The following is a 16,742-nucleotide window of genomic DNA, read 5'->3' as shown; positions in this document are numbered from 1 at the left end:
ACTGCATTTATTTGATTAAAAAAATACAGTTGAAACCGTTATATTGTGAAATATTATTACAAATTAAAATAACTTTTCTATTTTAAAATGGATTTTATTTCTGTGATGGAAAACTGAATATTCAGCATCATTACTCTAGTCTTCAGTGTCACATGATCCTTCAGCAATCATCAGTTTTGAGGAAAGTTGCTTTGACAAGTAATCCCTTAAAAAGTAACTAATTGCGTTACTTGTTTACTTTTTAAGAAAAGTACTGTTACGTTACATTTTCTCACCTGGGCTGGGCTTGTTTATTTTATAACAAAAAGGTTCTATTTTTGGGCAAATGTAAAGACCCTTTCACACCAAAATTGAAATAATAAGGCTGAAGGAAATGCAAATTCACACATGTACAGTAGAGGGCGCAGCTTAAACAAACCTTTCAGCTCTGCTGCCATTCTGGATCACAGAAAAATAGGACGCAGGAGAAAAAAAAACTTAACACTTAAATTGAGATGGTCCTCACTGCAGAACACCAGATCCAGGGGGCAAGGTTGGCTCCAGTTCCAACTCTTCCCAATTTACATATCCCTAAACCTACTCATCTCCGCCCCCTGGACCCTAAACCTAAACCTGATTACACGAAAAGTCATTCCTGTTTGAATCAATGTTACAGTGAGCCGTTTTTAAGAATTTTCATTTTGAGTAATAAGCCCTAGTTATCCGTTTAACAAGCCGGAGTCAATTATTATTCCAAACAACTCTTATTTATTAATAGAATATTAAAATGTAATCTTGTTTACACATGACCCACCTTTAAATACTTTCAAATAGCTTTTCAAACTCTATATTAAAATAAGATTAAAGAGATGTGTTAGTTCTTAGGAATGACTCACTAATGAGGGTAGATTAAATGGAGGCAGATCGATTTGACTGGATTTGTGTTAAAATGATCTCTATGAAACAGCGAGGATTTCACTCTAAAGTGTGCTCGAGGCATAGAGAAGACGTTCCCTGGCCTGGCTTTATCTGGATTCTCTGTTGTGTTTGCTGTGGAACGATTGGAGCAGGTTCACACACACTGTTTGTACGCCGTGGGTGTTCGGAAAGAGCCTGCCGTGAAATCCAGCAGACATGCTGAGCTTTTATTGTGTAGATGAAGCAGGCGAGAACAGCGATGTATGAGTCAGTGAAGAACCCCAGAGGCCCCTGCAGCGCTGGAGATCTGTCAGGGCCCAGAGTGCAGCAAACAGGGCACCTGGCGGTTTGCTTCTGTCACACCATACTGCATGCCTCCTCATCCCTAATCGTCCTCTATTTATGAACAACATATTGCTCATAGCAAATTAATATGTGTCAATCATGGTCTGCAAACATTTGGCGTGAATATGCAATGTTTGTTTTATGACTAAATACCATGTTTCATGCCTTGCTTTGAGTATACTGGAACACACATTATGTCTGTAACTTTTAATTTGTCTTTGATACTTGTCATCTTACACTAGAAAGTATGTTTCTGGCTGCTTTCAGCAGTTGCTTGTTGTTACCCATATGCAAGTACATTGAGCTGTGCACTATTGATGGTTTAACGTCACAGAGACGACAGAATTATGAATGGGTGAGTGAGTGATTGCACTTAATTTAAAGATGACCGAGTGACCTGGCATGACTTTTTTCTACATTTAGAGGGTCTGACAGGCCTTTTGACATGTTCTCCGGATGTAATGCAAAAAAAGGTTTAAAAAAACAATAATAAATGGCATATTTATATTTTTGTCAATTTATCCAACCTAGAAAAGTGTTTTTGTCAGATGCACTGAATTGTACAAAAAATTTGGGTTGACCATCATGTTGTGTTTTATAAGTTTAAAAACATACAAGCATAGCATACACTAGATTTCTTTTTTTGTAATTGCGCCTTTGAACGATTACATAATTGAGGCATCCGTAATTGTAATCCCTATTACAAATTTTATTAAATGTGCAGCCCTATCACCAAGGCTGCTTTTTTTTTTTTTTACCAAAAATACAGTACAAACCGTAATATTGTGAAATATTAAAATAACTCTGTTACTCCAGTTTTCAATGTCAAACTATCCTTCAAGAAGAAGAGAAATTCTCAACATTATCAATGTTTAAAACATTTGTGCTGCTTGATTTAAGTGGAACTTGAAACATTTTTTTAGGTTACTTTGATGTTAAAAAGTTCAAAACAACAGCATTTATCTGAAATATAAATCTTTTGTTGCATAACTGTCTTTACTATCACTTTTGATTAATTGAATGCATCCTTGCTGAGAAACATTCATTAAAAAAATCTTAATGACCACAAACTTTACACAGTGGTGTATGTTTATGTTAACTGTGGTTAAACAAATTTGGACGTATAAAGTTAATATGATGTGATGTGACAATATATCATACACATCATAATATGGTGTGAATTTAAATCATGGCTTGAAGTCATTTTAATGTCAGACATTATGAAAAATGAAAGCTGCTACTTATTTTATGCATGTCATTCACTTACGTCCCAAGTGTTATAAGTTTAACAGACCATGCTGAACTGAAATGTAGAGTATACCGGTACAGTATCATTGAAATATAGACTGTAAGCATGTCTCACCCTTGTTCAGGACTTTCTGTATATCCAAATCAGTAGACCTATAATCCAGTGACCACCCACATATGTACTGCTCTCTCTTCTTCAAGTGAGAAATGCTATCAGACACAGACTGGTGTTGTTCTAAACTTTATTCCCTGTTTTCTTTTTGTTTTCTCCTTGTATCCAGACCGTACCCCTAATAGATCATGTCCACAGTCCAGTGCCTCTCCTCCTAGCCTGTCAATTCCTTCACAAGCTGTTCCCACCTTGAAGCCCAGCAGATCCTTACGGAGGCAGTCAAAAGCAGTGGCAAGTATCTGAACAGTCCATAAATGCTGATAAGAGTTGGTCTTTTATAACAAAAAGATATTTTGTTTTAATTAAAAAATAAAATAAAAAAATCAGTTAATGACAGGAACATAACATAGATGAGTTTAATCTTCAAATTCATACCTAGTTTATTAGAGGGCTATTCAGATATCAGTAAGAAAATAAAGATGTGGGTGAGCTTATTAAGGTCACTTCTACTATATTGCAAAGAAACACAACAAATTATTAAGGATGCAGTTAACCCCAATATGATGACCAATTAAAGCACATTCTGCATTATATTTATATTTAAAGGTTCAGTGTGTAGTTTTTATGAGGATCGATTGACAGAAATGCAATATAATATACATAACTATGTTTTCAGTGATGTATAAAAAAGACCTTACATAATAAACCGTTATGTTTTTATTATCTTAGAATGAGCCATTTCTATCTACATACACCGCGGGTCCTCTTACAGTGAAATCACCATTTTGCACCACCGTGTTTCTACAGGAGCCTTAAACGGACAAACTTCTCTACAGAGCGCTAGCTACTCTCTGCTCTCTCAGACAACGACATCTTTGTCCTGTGTCGGCCACCGTAGTTTCTCTATGTGCTTCGAAAGGGAGGGATGAGCGGTGGACGGTTGCAATTTGCAACCTCAATGCTAGATGCCTCTAAAATGTACACAGTGCACATTTAAAGCCAGTTATTTATATATTTTGCTGTAGCGTGTCAGTAGGAAATATCATTTTAGATTTCCAAACATTACTTTTGCCATTAATTGTAATAATCCAGTGAGATTTTTGTATGCACAAGAAGTCTGACAACAGCCGGTATGCTCCACACAGAGATCTGATCTCACCATCATCGAGTCTGTCTGGGATTACATGAAGAAACTTAAAGGGGTCATGAATTGAGAAATCAACTTTCCCTTGAGCTTTTGATATATAAAACGTCATCTTAATATAAGTATATCCTGTAAGTTTCAGAGCTGAAAACTTCAGGATCAGTTTTGGACATGTATGGGCCAGGGCTCGCACTATCTTAAATAGTGAAATAACATTCTTTTCTTGATGTGCATTGTTCACTTTCTTGACTGGTAATTTGAAGGAAAAATAAAATCGCGGAATGCTGAGTGCTGATGCACGTACTTGGCGGTTCGCGGTTATATCGTAATGTGACGCATTGCTGCCACATGCATATCATTTTTTTCCACTCAATTATGTCGTAATAACGAGATGTTATGTCGTTTTAACGACATCTTTTCTCGTAATAACGAGATTGTATGTCATTAAAACGACATATTTTCTTGTTAAAACTACATATATTTTCTAATTTTCTAATAAGGACGTGTTGTATAGTGATGTGTATGTATATCCACATTAGAGAATTTATTTAGCCCATGCCTTTGTCACAAGACAAGCTCAGCGTAAAATAGGCTCATCCGCTGCCTGTATCAATGGCAGTGCCCATAGCACGAAATTGTTTTAAGTTATTGATGTAGCCTACAGTTCAGATATGGTAACAGGTGCCATGGGTCACTCAAGATTAGCCTCAGTGGCGTAACTTTAACCTAGTAATGACGGACCCCGGTGCAGTCACAAATATCATAACTATCTATAGGCCTACTGTAATTAAGACATATATTCAAGAAATGTATTAAAAACAGAAAGACGCTAGTTTCAGCCTTCTGTTGCGTTGACACCGAACGCGAATATCGTCTAGGTGGACGCTTGAACATTTTGAATCCATTAATAAACAAAATACATTTTTTGAAATTTAGACAGCATGCCAAATAATCTGTTCCCACGGCATTTGTCTATTTCGCCTCAAACGCTCGATTTATACGCGCGTCCAATTCAATGTGGACGCGCGTATAAATCGAGCATTTGAAGCGAAATAGACTCGAGTTCAAGGCGCTCCAGGAGAAATGTCATAACACCACTCTGCCTCTTTTAATTTTCACAAAAAATATAGGATATTTAACATTAATAGCCACACAAATGTGGTCATTATCTTCACTGCATGTATTTAAATATCTTAAAAAATAGTTATGAAACTTCTCTTTGCCCTGGAGTCAAAACGATTTGGCAGACATCAAATTATAGATTCAAAATGTTCAAGCGTCCAACTAGACGCGGTAGACGCGATTTTGACGCTCAATTTGCATTTGGTGTTAACGCAGCATTACTCAAAGGCCATTCCTGGCGTTATTGGTTTGCTTCTTATTTATTAAATATACAGGCAATTAGATGAAACCTTGATCAAAATTAAAATACAATTTATAGAAAACAAATTTCACTTAAAATGTTCTTTAACCCTCTGTCCGATGAAAGCACTGGCATTTTTTCCTTTATGACAATGGAATAATATCACAATACATTTTTAGCCATACAGATAAGTTCAAGACATAATTATAAACTATAAACGGTCTACTTTTATTTGTGTAAACTCACAATAACAACAAATGCCGTGGATAAAGGGAACATATTATTTTGCATGCTGTCTTCATTTCAAAAAAATTATTTTGTTTATTAAATGCAAAGGTTTTAATTTCAAAAGCATTTCGAAAAATTAATTTCATATTTCCAACAAACGAAATTCCAAGCCAAAATAACGAAGTGGTAAAAAAAACGTGTAAGCTGTTTCAGCTGTCATAAAGGAAAAAATGCGGGCACTTTCGTCTGCATGAGTAAGATAGGCTATAAGACGCGCAATATATCTGGAGACATGGAGTGGGGTCAGACATGATTTTTATTGAGTTTTGTTTTATTGAGTGAATTTCGTTTTCTATAAATTGTATTTTAATTTTGATCAAGGTTTCATCAACTAATTGCCTGTATATTTAATAAATAAGAAGCAAACCAAGAACGCCGGGAATTAACTGACGTGCGTAAAGAACCCACTGGCCATGTTTCCGCGGCCTTTGAGTAAGGCTGAAACTATAGCATCTTTCTGTTTTTTATACATTTCTTGAATATATGTCTTAATTACAGTAGGCCTATAGATAGTTATGATATTTGTGGCTGCACCGGGGTCCGTCATTACTAGGTTAAAGTTACGCCACTGAGGCTAATCATGAGTGATCCATGGCACCTGTTACCATATCTGAACTGTAGGCTATATCAATAAATTACAACAATTTAGTGCTATGGGCACTGCCATTGATACAGGCAGTGGATGAGCCTATTTTACGCTGAGCTTGCTTCTGCTTTTCAAACAAGTGTGACAAAGGCATGGGCAAAATAAATTCTCTAATGTGGATATACACATATACACTATACAACACATGACCTTATTAGGAGAAAATATGTAATTTTAACAAGAAAAATGTTGTTTTAACGACATAATTGAGTGAAAAAATATGTATGTGGCAGCAATGTGTCACCGTAATATCGGGCCGGCCAAGTAATAAAAAATAACCTTCCAATTAATTGCGGGTGGATGAGAGATAAATCATTGTGGTTGTTTGAAAAAGACATTTTGCGAGCCCTGTGGCCAAATCATTCCAGTTGCCGGTTTTCTACATTGGAAGTTTTCAAAACAATTCCTCACGTGTAATGACTGGGGAGCCGAAGCTCATTATGATATGCAAAACTCTTATCCAATCATAGCAGGGGGCGTTTACTTCTAAATCTTCATTGTGGCACGCCCATAAAAACCGAGCGTTCCAGGAGCTAGGCTCAAAACCAGGGTAGAAAATAGCTTATTACTTATTCATTATGATGTTTTTAAATGTAAAAACCATGCAAACGTCAAAAGTTGACCTCAGACAACAGTATAACGTTTAAAAAAAAAAGATGTTTTAAGTTTCTTCATGTATTCCCTGACAGACTCGATGATGGTGAGATCAGATCTCTGTGTGGTGCATACCGCTGTTGTCAGACTCCTTGTCCATACAAAAATCTCACTGGATTATTACAATTAATGGCAATGGGAATGTTTGGAAATGTTAACTGATATTTCCTACTGACACACTACAGCAAAATATATAAATAATAAGGTCTGCAAAGTTACAAAGGCCAATTGGGCATCGTTTAAATGCCACGGCCTACCTGAGCATTGTTTCTGACCATGTCCATCCCTTTATGACCACCATGTACCCATCCTCTGATGGCTACTTCCAGCACGATAATGCACCATGTCACAAAGCTCAAATCATTTCAAATTGGTTTCTTGAACATGACAATGAGTTCACTGTACTAAAATGGCCACAGTCACCAGATCTCAACCCAATAGAGCATTTTTGGGATGTGGTGGAACGGGAGCTTCGTGCCCTGGATGTGCATCCCACAAATCTCCATCAACTGCAAGATGCTATCCTATCAATATGGGCCAACATTTCTAAAGAATGCTTTCAGCACCTTGTTGAATCAATGCCACGTAGAATTAAAGGGTTAGTTCACCCAAAAATGAAAATTCTGTCATTAATTACTCACCCTCATGTCGTTGGACACCCGTAAGACCTCCGTTCATATTCGGAACACAAATGAAGATATTTTAGTTGAAAGCTGATGGCTGAGAAAGGCTTCAGACAGGCCTCCATTGGCATTCAGTACATTGACACTTCCAAGATCCATGAAAGGCACTTAAAACGTCGTTACAAAGTCTATCTCACCACAGTGGCTCTACAATAATCTTACAATGCGACGACAATAGTTTTTGTGCACAAAAAAAAATCAAAATAACACCTTTTTCCAACTTGTTCTCGACTTCCGTGTATGCCTCCACGACGCATGCGCGAGAATATGACGTAGCGCCGGTGTTCGGGAATCCATGAAATACACACTTAAGCCCCATTTTGAGCACTACGCCGAGACCTAAAGCACGATCAATGTAGAATCCAACAGCTTAGACACGCGCGTCTTCCTCTGCTCGTAAACAAATCGCTTCTGGGTCATGTGTCCGAACGCCGGATCTGCGTCATATTCTCGCGCATGCATCGTGGAGGCATACACGGAAGTCGAGAACAAGTTGGATAAAGGTGTTATTTTGATTATTTTTGCACACAAAAACTATTGTCGTCGCATCATAAGATTATTGTAGAGCCACTGTGGTGAGATAGACTTTGTAACGACGTTTTAAGTGCCTTTCATGGATCTTGGAAGTGTCAATGTACTGAATGCCAATGGAGGCCTGTCTGAAGCCTTTCTCAGCCATCAGCTTTCAACTAAAATATCTTCATTTGTGTTCCGAATATGAACGGAGGACTTACGGGTGTCCAACGACATGAGGGTGAGTAATTAATGACATAATTTTCATTTTTGGGTGAACTAACCCTTTAAGGCAGTTCTGAAGGCGAAAGGGGGTCAAACACAGTATTAGTATGGTGTTCCTAATAATCCTTTAGGTGAGTGTACGGTGTAAAAATGTCTGAGTGCTGCCCTCTTAAGGTTGAACGGTGGCTAGCGCAGAAGAATTTTCCTATTGGACGCTGTCTCACTACCCACACCCCTGGCACGAGCTCACCACGCCCTAAGAAATGTTTTCCCCAATCACAACATATGATGAGAACGACTTCACCCCAGTATGAACTCTCATGTTACAAGAAGTAGAAACATTATGAATAAAACTTAATTGACACTTGCTATTAACATTCTAATGAAGAAAATGCGGGTTTAAATAATGCAGTTGTCAGTACACGTCAGGCTTTTCTTGCAATATGTTTGCCGCCCAACATGTGTACAGATACTTTTCATACATGAGACGTGTTTTCAAACCCTGACATGCAAGTGGTTGCTGTAGTAACAAACAACGTAAATTATATATACCGTAATACCGTAACTTGCTGGCGTATAGTCTAACTTTATTTGAGGAAATCTGTTTATAATAAGCTATTAGGTTTGAACTTATTGGTCCTGCACTGCCTATTGATTCAGTTAATTTGAATAAAAATACATCACATGTGTCTGGTCTATTTTTAGTGGCATTCAGTATAAGGATTTGACTGTTCATAGATTAGGTCAGTGGTTCCATTCTCTCTTGCGCTGCTGCTTCGCTAGCATCGTCGGGAAAAGATAGATCTTCCAAGCAATAAACATTTCATTGAAGATTACAAATAGTGTGCAGTGCCTGTTTGTGGAAGAACACACTCGCTGCATAAGCTTCATTCGGATTCCAATATAATACGGTTGAACTTTATTTTTAATGAAGATCCAGCTCATGTGGCTAAGATATTGCATTGAAGTTTGTTCGCTTCATTTCACTGTGGATTCGTTTGTAAACAAGAGACTGGATTTGCAGACGGGATGAGATTAAAAAACGATGCGATGGGTCGTTGCCCGTTGATCACGCCACTTGTGGTCTGATTGGTTGAAGGACTATCCAATTGCATACGGAGTCATTTCAATTATGCTCGTTTATCACGCCTTTTGTGCATTAGAAAATACATGGCTGACTCCCCAGACCAATGTTCAATCTTAAACTGAGCTTGGTCTGGTGATAGCCAGACAAGCGGTACGCGGTTATATCCACCGATCAGATTAGGTCAGTGGTTCCATTCTCTCTTGCGCTGCTGCTTCGCTAGCATTGTCGGGAGTTAAGACGGCTGTCAATCAATCCGTCACTGCGGGTCTCCGGTGCAAGCCCCCCGCCCTCGGTTTGTCCCCTCTGAGCTCGGCCCACTTTTCCAGCATTTTTTAAATATTGCCAGTGGGTGGAGTTGGGCTGTAAAGTTGAACAGGGGTTTAGTTACCCTTTAAAGAAACCTAAACTAAAACCTTTGTTTTTTTAATTAGTTTTATTGATCATTAAATTATGTAAATGTAAAGGTTCTAGTAGACCCCATAAATACAATTATAAACATGTAAATGAGCATAATAGGACACCTTTTAAAATGGTGTAATTTAAAATAATAGTAAGCATGTAGGGGTGCAGCGATACAATTCACAATAGTGAAGTCTCAATACAGTACTATCTTGTGCAAAATGTACTGGTGATTTAAAATGCTAAATTTGCTATTACAAAATCGGTGGACCTAAATAGGCTTAGACTTGTTTCTGGTTTCCAATGCACAGGGCACAGGAATAAAAATATGCATGATTCTGAAGCTAAAAATACAAAATTATGTTATTACACATATGCTTGCACTCTGTTACTGATTGATGTATGGTTAATCTGGTGCAACTTCACAAAATCAACTAGGTGCATGGAAGGTGCAAAACCAGCAACACTTGTGAAGATGAGAGGTCAAAATAAGCACAGTGTGACTGAAGAAATGCTATTTATTTCACCAACGCATTTTTGCACACAGGCCTTCATCAGGGCTAAAAAAGTGTCAATGACTACATGTATTTAAAATGATGTTGGCCCTTTTGACTGGTAAAATCAGACATTTGGCATTATCAGGACCCAAAAATATCCCCCATTACGTTATTATACATGCACCTCAGATGATCAATGCAATCAATCACCATGCTAATAGCAAAGTGTGTTAAAACAATCATTCCCGAACTTTAAAATGTAATGTTATGACTTAATTTACTCACTCTCATGTCGTTCTTATTTGAACGTCTATGTCATACTACAAAATGTGCATTGATCAGTAAATCTGTTGATCATATAAAGTGATCGTGTTTCTTCAGATGACTTGGATTAAACCGCTCGATTATTTTTAATTTGCCTTTTTTGGGATCTTTGGGATGCCTTTTTGGGATTAAGTTTTAAGGGAATGGACTTTAAATGGAGACAGAAATCAAGAAATCTCAGGTTTCATAAAAAAATCTTAGATTATTGTTCATCTTACAAACAAAAAATATGTTTCAAGCGACATGAGTGTGAGTACATGGCATAATTATAATTTTTAGGTGAACTATACCATATAAATACAGTCTTGGATAAAACACTATATTGCACTACCTATCTGTTTACATCACTGATGCATATAGAGTTTTTATATTGCGATATATCAATATAACGATATAGCGTTACACCCCTATATGTATGAGTATGTATAGTTTGTAAACCATCAGTGTAAAATTTGGGATGAATAAATAGTTTGTGCCCCAGTGGACTGCATACTGAAATTTTTCACCTGTTGCTCTTGTGTCCAGGATATGTCGGAGAATGGAGGCGGCGGGCAGCTGGTGGTAAAGGCACGCTTCAATTTCAAGCAGAACAATGAGGACGAGCTGTCTTTCAACAAGGGCGAGCTGATCCATGTTACACGCCAAGAGGAAGGTGGATGGTGGGAGGGAAACCTTAATGGCAAAACTGGCTGGTTCCCTAGCAACTATGTCCGAGAGATCAAGCCATGTGGTGAGTCCAAGATATTCTCTTATATCTTAGCATTGTTAGAAACAATTTGTCCTAGCAACATAATTGAACAAAACTCTATTTTTCCCTAGAGAAACCAACATCTCCGAAATCTATAAAGGGATTTGACATTCCTCAGCTGACTAAAAATTATTACAATGTGGTGAGTTCTTTTTAATGTACGAATAAATGCCAAATGGGCATGTAAATTCTTAATAAAGTAATAAAATAAAAGTTCTTATTTGAATGCTTTGTTTGTTTCTTAGGTGGTGCAAGACATCTTGGAGCATGAGAGAGAGTTTGTCAAAGAACTGCAGACGGTACTTGGCTGCTACCTGCGGCCTTTACAGGCCAGCGACAAGTAAGAGCAAAACACAGACGTTACCATGGCATCGGGGACCCTTTTGATATCAAAGTCGATTGACATTTTAGGGAGCTGGGTCAGTCAATGAAAACCCATGCACACAATGACTCTTCTGTGTGCTCTCTCTGCAGGCTCTCTAGTGTGGACTGCTCCAGTCTGAATGGGAATTTAGAAGATGTCCTCTCTTTCCAACAGGGACTGTGTCTTGCCTTAGAGGAGTGCTCCAAGTAAGAGCTGTATTTCAGTGTTTATAGAGCATATTGAAAACTCAAATTCTCTGCTTTCTATAGAAGTCATAACCTGATTGTTACAGTGCCATCTTGTGGTGGCTTTATGTCTATGTATTTATAATGTGTCCACATCTGTGATTTCAAAACCATGGGTATTTGACATTAAATAAAAGTTTATGTATAATGTGTGTAAGAAAATAATTATCCAGGCTGAAATATTTATTTTTGCCTTATAGGATGCCAGAGGGCCAGCAGCGGATTGGCGGCTGTTACCTAAACCTGATGTGTCAGATCAGAACACTGTACTTGTCCTATTGCTCCAGCCATCCCTCTGCAGTGTGTGTGCTGACTGATCACAGGTCAGTGTCCACTCAGTGACTCATAATTGTCATCAGTGTTTGTGTTTTTTGTTGAAGAGTTAGTTTAGGTCTTTCTAAACCCCATAAGACTTTTGTTAATCTTTGAAACGTATATTTTTTCCTGCCTTGAAAGTCCATTACACCAAAACTTGAGAAAGTTCATGAAGAATTTGTAAAATAAGTTGAAGTGAATATTGATTAATTTATATGATGAACAGATTTAAATGGGTCATGACAAGGATTTATTATTAATTTAATATTTTTCTGGAGGTTCACTTATCTTAATAATGTATTATATATTTGCAAAAATTATTATTTATATAACCTGTGAACTGTTTTTAAGGTGCGGCTTCTTTAATACTCAGTAAACAGCCACTGTTATGATTGGCTAACGTCATTGCATAGAAAAAAGTGTCAATGCCCCCTCACTTTTGCACATGAGTCTTTTGAAAACATTATAAAACAGTTATTTACAGACAAAGCATTCTGAAATTGTTTATTTTGCGCTTTGCAATGTAGCTGCTGTCAGATCTAATACAGCTACAGTTTCTTTTCAAACTCTCCATTACACACGGTTACAAAACTAGATCTTAAAAGATAAGATAGATAGAAAAGATAGATCTTCCAAGCAATAAACATTTCATTGAAGATTACAAATAGTGTGCAGTGCCTGTTTGTGGAAGAACACAGTCGCTGCATAAGCTTAATTCGGATTCCAATATAATGCGGTTGAACTTTATTTTTAATGAAGATCCAGCTCACGTGGCTAAGATATTACATTGAAGTTTGTTCGCTTCATTTCACTGTGGATTCGTTTGTAAACAAGAGACTGGATTTGCAGACAGGATGAGATTAAAAAACGATGCGATGGGTCGTTGCCCGTTGATCACGCCTCTTGTGGTCTGATTGGTTGAAGGACTATCCAATTGCATACAGAGTCATTTGAATTATGCTCGTTTATCACGCCTCTTGTGCATTAGAAAATACATGGCTGACTCCCCAGACCAATGTTCAATCTTAAATTGAGCTTGGTCTGGTGATAGCCAGACAAGCGGTTCGCGGTTATATCCACCGATCAGGCCGGCCAAGTAATAAAAATAACATTGCAGGTGGATGAGAGATAAATCACTTGTGTTTGTTTGATAAAGACATTTTGCGAGCCCCTTGGGCGAATCATTCTGGTTGCCATTTTTCCAACAATTCCCCATGTGTACTGAACGGGGAGTCGAAGCTCATTATAATATGCAAAACTGTTATCCAATCATAGCAGTGGGCGTTTACTTCCAAGTCTTCAATGCGGCACGCCCATAAAAACCGAGCGTTCCAAGAGCTAGTCTCAAAACCAGGGTAGAAAATAGCCTACTACTTATTCATTATGATGTTTTTGAATGTAAAAACCAAGTAAGTTGACCTCAGACAACAGTATAACAATTTTTCATGACCCCTTTAATGGTACAGAATTTGATTTCTCATGTCATGACCCTAATAATTTAGGCTTTTATACATATATAAACATTAATCAATTAGGGGTGTCGAAATTAATCGTTTCTTCGATGCATCGCAATGCAGACGAGGACGATTCGGTATCGGTTCAGTAATAGACCATAACCGATTATATACTGTATGTACTGACACTTTTCTGCCGTCATTTGTCATGTACGTGCGTTGTCGCGGTAGCACACAAAAGCAGGGGGAGGCGAGACGCGAGTGCGAGTAATTAAAATTTGGGCACATTTCGGCTTTTATGAACAACCTGGTAAGCACGACCTGGAGAAGACACGCGCTGTGTGTAAATCATGTCACGCACAAATAAAATGTGCACCACGTCAGCCGCTTTCATCGTGAGCTGTTAACACCTGTCAGTGCCAAGGTGGACCCAGCTCAGCCAAAAATGGATCAAATTAAATCAATGGTAGATTTCTTAAAGGGCCTGTTTACACCTGGTCACTTCATGTGTTTTTACAGATTTATCAAAACGATTTAATTTACATTTGGTCTCACAAATGTATCTCTCCGCAAAACGGACCTAAATCCAATCTCCAATTCCCGCACTATATGCAGATTTAATGGAGTTAACGTCACCGTAAACAACAGATATGAGCTGCATTTTATTTATCAAATTTCAAAATCAAAGGCCATAATATGAGCGAGCGCGCCAACAGCACTGGTAAGATCATTCAGTTTCTTTACTTTTAATGAATATGATTGTATGCTGAGCACCTGCGACTTGCTTTCGGTTTTATTTGCGGTAATTTGTGTGCTGGCTTGATGAAGAGATACAGCTGCTCGTCTGCATTGATGCGTGCTTCAGTAGCGCTGTCATATCTGGTTATAACATGTCATATTGCCCATAACGCTCTCAGACGTTTCTTTTTTAGCATTGTTGGGAGGAGTAAAATGTTTCAACAACCAGATGCATTTAGACTTTAGCTTTCACTGTAATGCGGCCCAGACCACTTCTTTTTAGTATATTGTGTATTTGTCCTAATTGCTCCTGTTGTCTTCTGTGCCCAGACTTGAGTTTTGTTTGATACGTTCAAGAAGCGTGTTTTCTTTGAGCAGGTACAATTAAAGGTTCAGTTCATATAACTGACTGACAAAATTATATACATGAGGATGCAGTGCATCGTGATATCCAACCGAACCGAACTGCTTGTTTGACACACAAGATCTAATGAGATGTGTTCTTGTTATTTTTATATGTTGATTGACTTTTCAACACATAAAATTATTGATACTGAAAAAAGCTGCAAAATATTTTGTCTCCAATCAGAATTTCACATGTATATTTATTCATCTCAAGTGTGTAATTGTTTTTTTTTTCTTTTTTTTGTTTAAATACTTCCACCTATCACAGATTAAAACTCTGGCTCTATGGCACTTACCAAATAATTCTCTGTTTGATGCTTGTGTCACAGAAATTACACTGCTTTTATTTGTCGGTACACAGTACAATGTTTTCCGAAGTATAAAGATGAACCACCAGGTGTCACTACAAGGCTTTGATTCTCCTACATCTCATTGAGCTGAGTGACTAAACAAGCAAATCTCCCTTCTGCCTTTACATTTAACACTGCTGGCCTATTTCCATTTCGAGGTGTTTTTTATTGGTTTGTACTTGTAAACTTCACAAGTATTCAGAAATGCCTGAGCCACATTTTACACACTTCCTGTATGATGAACTACAATAAGGTTTCTGTCAGTTTTCTTCTTCCATCTTCGAATGCTCCACGACAGAAGGAGAGAGTGAAACGGCATGCCTCATACACACAGGAAACAGCACTAACCCAACAGGATATCTATAGCTGTGGTTATGCTGATGGAGGCAGAAGACACTTTTGATTGTTTGCTCACTCGCATATCACTCTGCAGCATTGTTGCAGCATTTTCCATTGTTTGATCATGTACTCAAGGCATGTGTTCAGATGATTCGCACACATTGTCACCTTCTCCAAAACATTTGTTTTATGTTTATATGAGAATGCATTGACATGATTGCAAATCGATTAAACCTCAATTATTTGACAGTGTTATTTTATCATGCAAAAACATACATTTTAAAACTAAGTTAAAGTCGAAGTTTTAAAATGACTTTTTAGAGCATATTGAAATGATTCAACCCCCTTGACCTGCGAGACATTTTACTGCCAAGAACAAAGTTTTATGAAAACAGTTTAACAAAGGCATCAGTAAACTATTGTAGAAAGTTTATTAATACACATTTGAGTGATTCTGATGAGAAGTTGATGAGAAATGAGAAATCTTATTGGCTCTAAACATTCGTGTTCAAAATTATTCAACCCCCAAAAGTCACATTTGGTGCAGAATCCTCCAATAAATGTTTTCTGTTAAGTGCTTAGCAGTTTCTGTTGCCTCTGCAATCTCGGCCCATTCCTCGCTTGAAAAAGCTTCCAGACCACTGATAATCTTTGGTTTTCACATTACCACTACTTTCTTCAAATTCCACCAGAGATTTAAATCTGAAGACTGTACAGGCCACTCAAGAACATTCAATGACTGATCCCTCAACCAAGCTTAAGTAGATTTGGATGTATACTTTGGGATGGCTATCCTTCAGGAAAGTCCATTGTTCATCAAGCTTCAGTCTCTGCACAGAAGACATCACTATCTTTACCAAAATGTCTTGATACTTCAAAGAATTCATGATATCCTTCATACAGTCAAGATTTCCACTTCCTCCAACTGCAAAGCATCCTCATAACAACACTGGACCGCCTTCATGTTTGACCAGCTTTGCCTTTTTTGCACCAGACATACCGATTACATATTAATCCAGGGGTCCAAAAAGTCCAAGTTTGGTCATATCACTTTAGAAAACAATCTTCCAGAACTCCACAGGTCTATCCAAATTAAAAGTGACTTATTTGCATGGTCTGGTACAAAACTGGGTAACACTTTAGAATAATGGTCATTAGTTAACATTAGTTAATGTATTAACTAACATGAACTAACCATGAGCAGTACATTTGCTACTGTATTTGTTCTTCTTTGTTAACGTTAGTTAATAAAAATCCAGCTGTTCATGGTTTGTTCATGTTAGTTCACAGTTCATTAACTAATGTTAGCAAGATTTTAATAATGTATTATTAAATGTTGAAATTAACATGAACAAAGAT

The 16,742-nt window shown here is 37.5% G+C and overlaps 1 protein-coding gene across 4 annotated transcripts in view; it reads left to right on the top strand.

The window, feature by feature from the left end:
* arhgef6 (Rac/Cdc42 guanine nucleotide exchange factor (GEF) 6) overlaps nucleotides 1–16,742 on the top strand; it is a 49,691-nt gene that overhangs the window by 13,980 nt on the left and 18,969 nt on the right. For all 4 annotated transcript variants that reach the window (XR_013818198.1, XM_079839145.1, XM_079839144.1 and 1 more), the window contains exons 4-9: nucleotides 2,772–2,893; nucleotides 10,951–11,155; nucleotides 11,245–11,315; nucleotides 11,419–11,513; nucleotides 11,648–11,743; nucleotides 11,983–12,105. Coding sequence is in view for 3 of the 4 variants with exons in the window: in XM_079839145.1 (XP_079695271.1) it covers nucleotides 2,772–2,893; nucleotides 10,951–11,155; nucleotides 11,245–11,315; nucleotides 11,419–11,513; nucleotides 11,648–11,743; nucleotides 11,983–12,105 (712 nt within the window). In the remaining variant the exon portion in view is untranslated. The remainder of the gene's footprint in view (nucleotides 1–2,771; nucleotides 2,894–10,950; nucleotides 11,156–11,244; nucleotides 11,316–11,418; nucleotides 11,514–11,647; nucleotides 11,744–11,982; nucleotides 12,106–16,742) is intronic.

This window comes from Gobio gobio (assembly GCF_949357685.1).
Source record: "Gobio gobio genome assembly, chromosome: 16".
Classification (NCBI taxonomy): domain Eukaryota; kingdom Metazoa; phylum Chordata; class Actinopteri; order Cypriniformes; family Gobionidae; genus Gobio; species Gobio gobio.
Note: the sequence above shows the minus strand (reverse complement) of the source record. Positions and strands in the feature narration are given on the sequence as shown.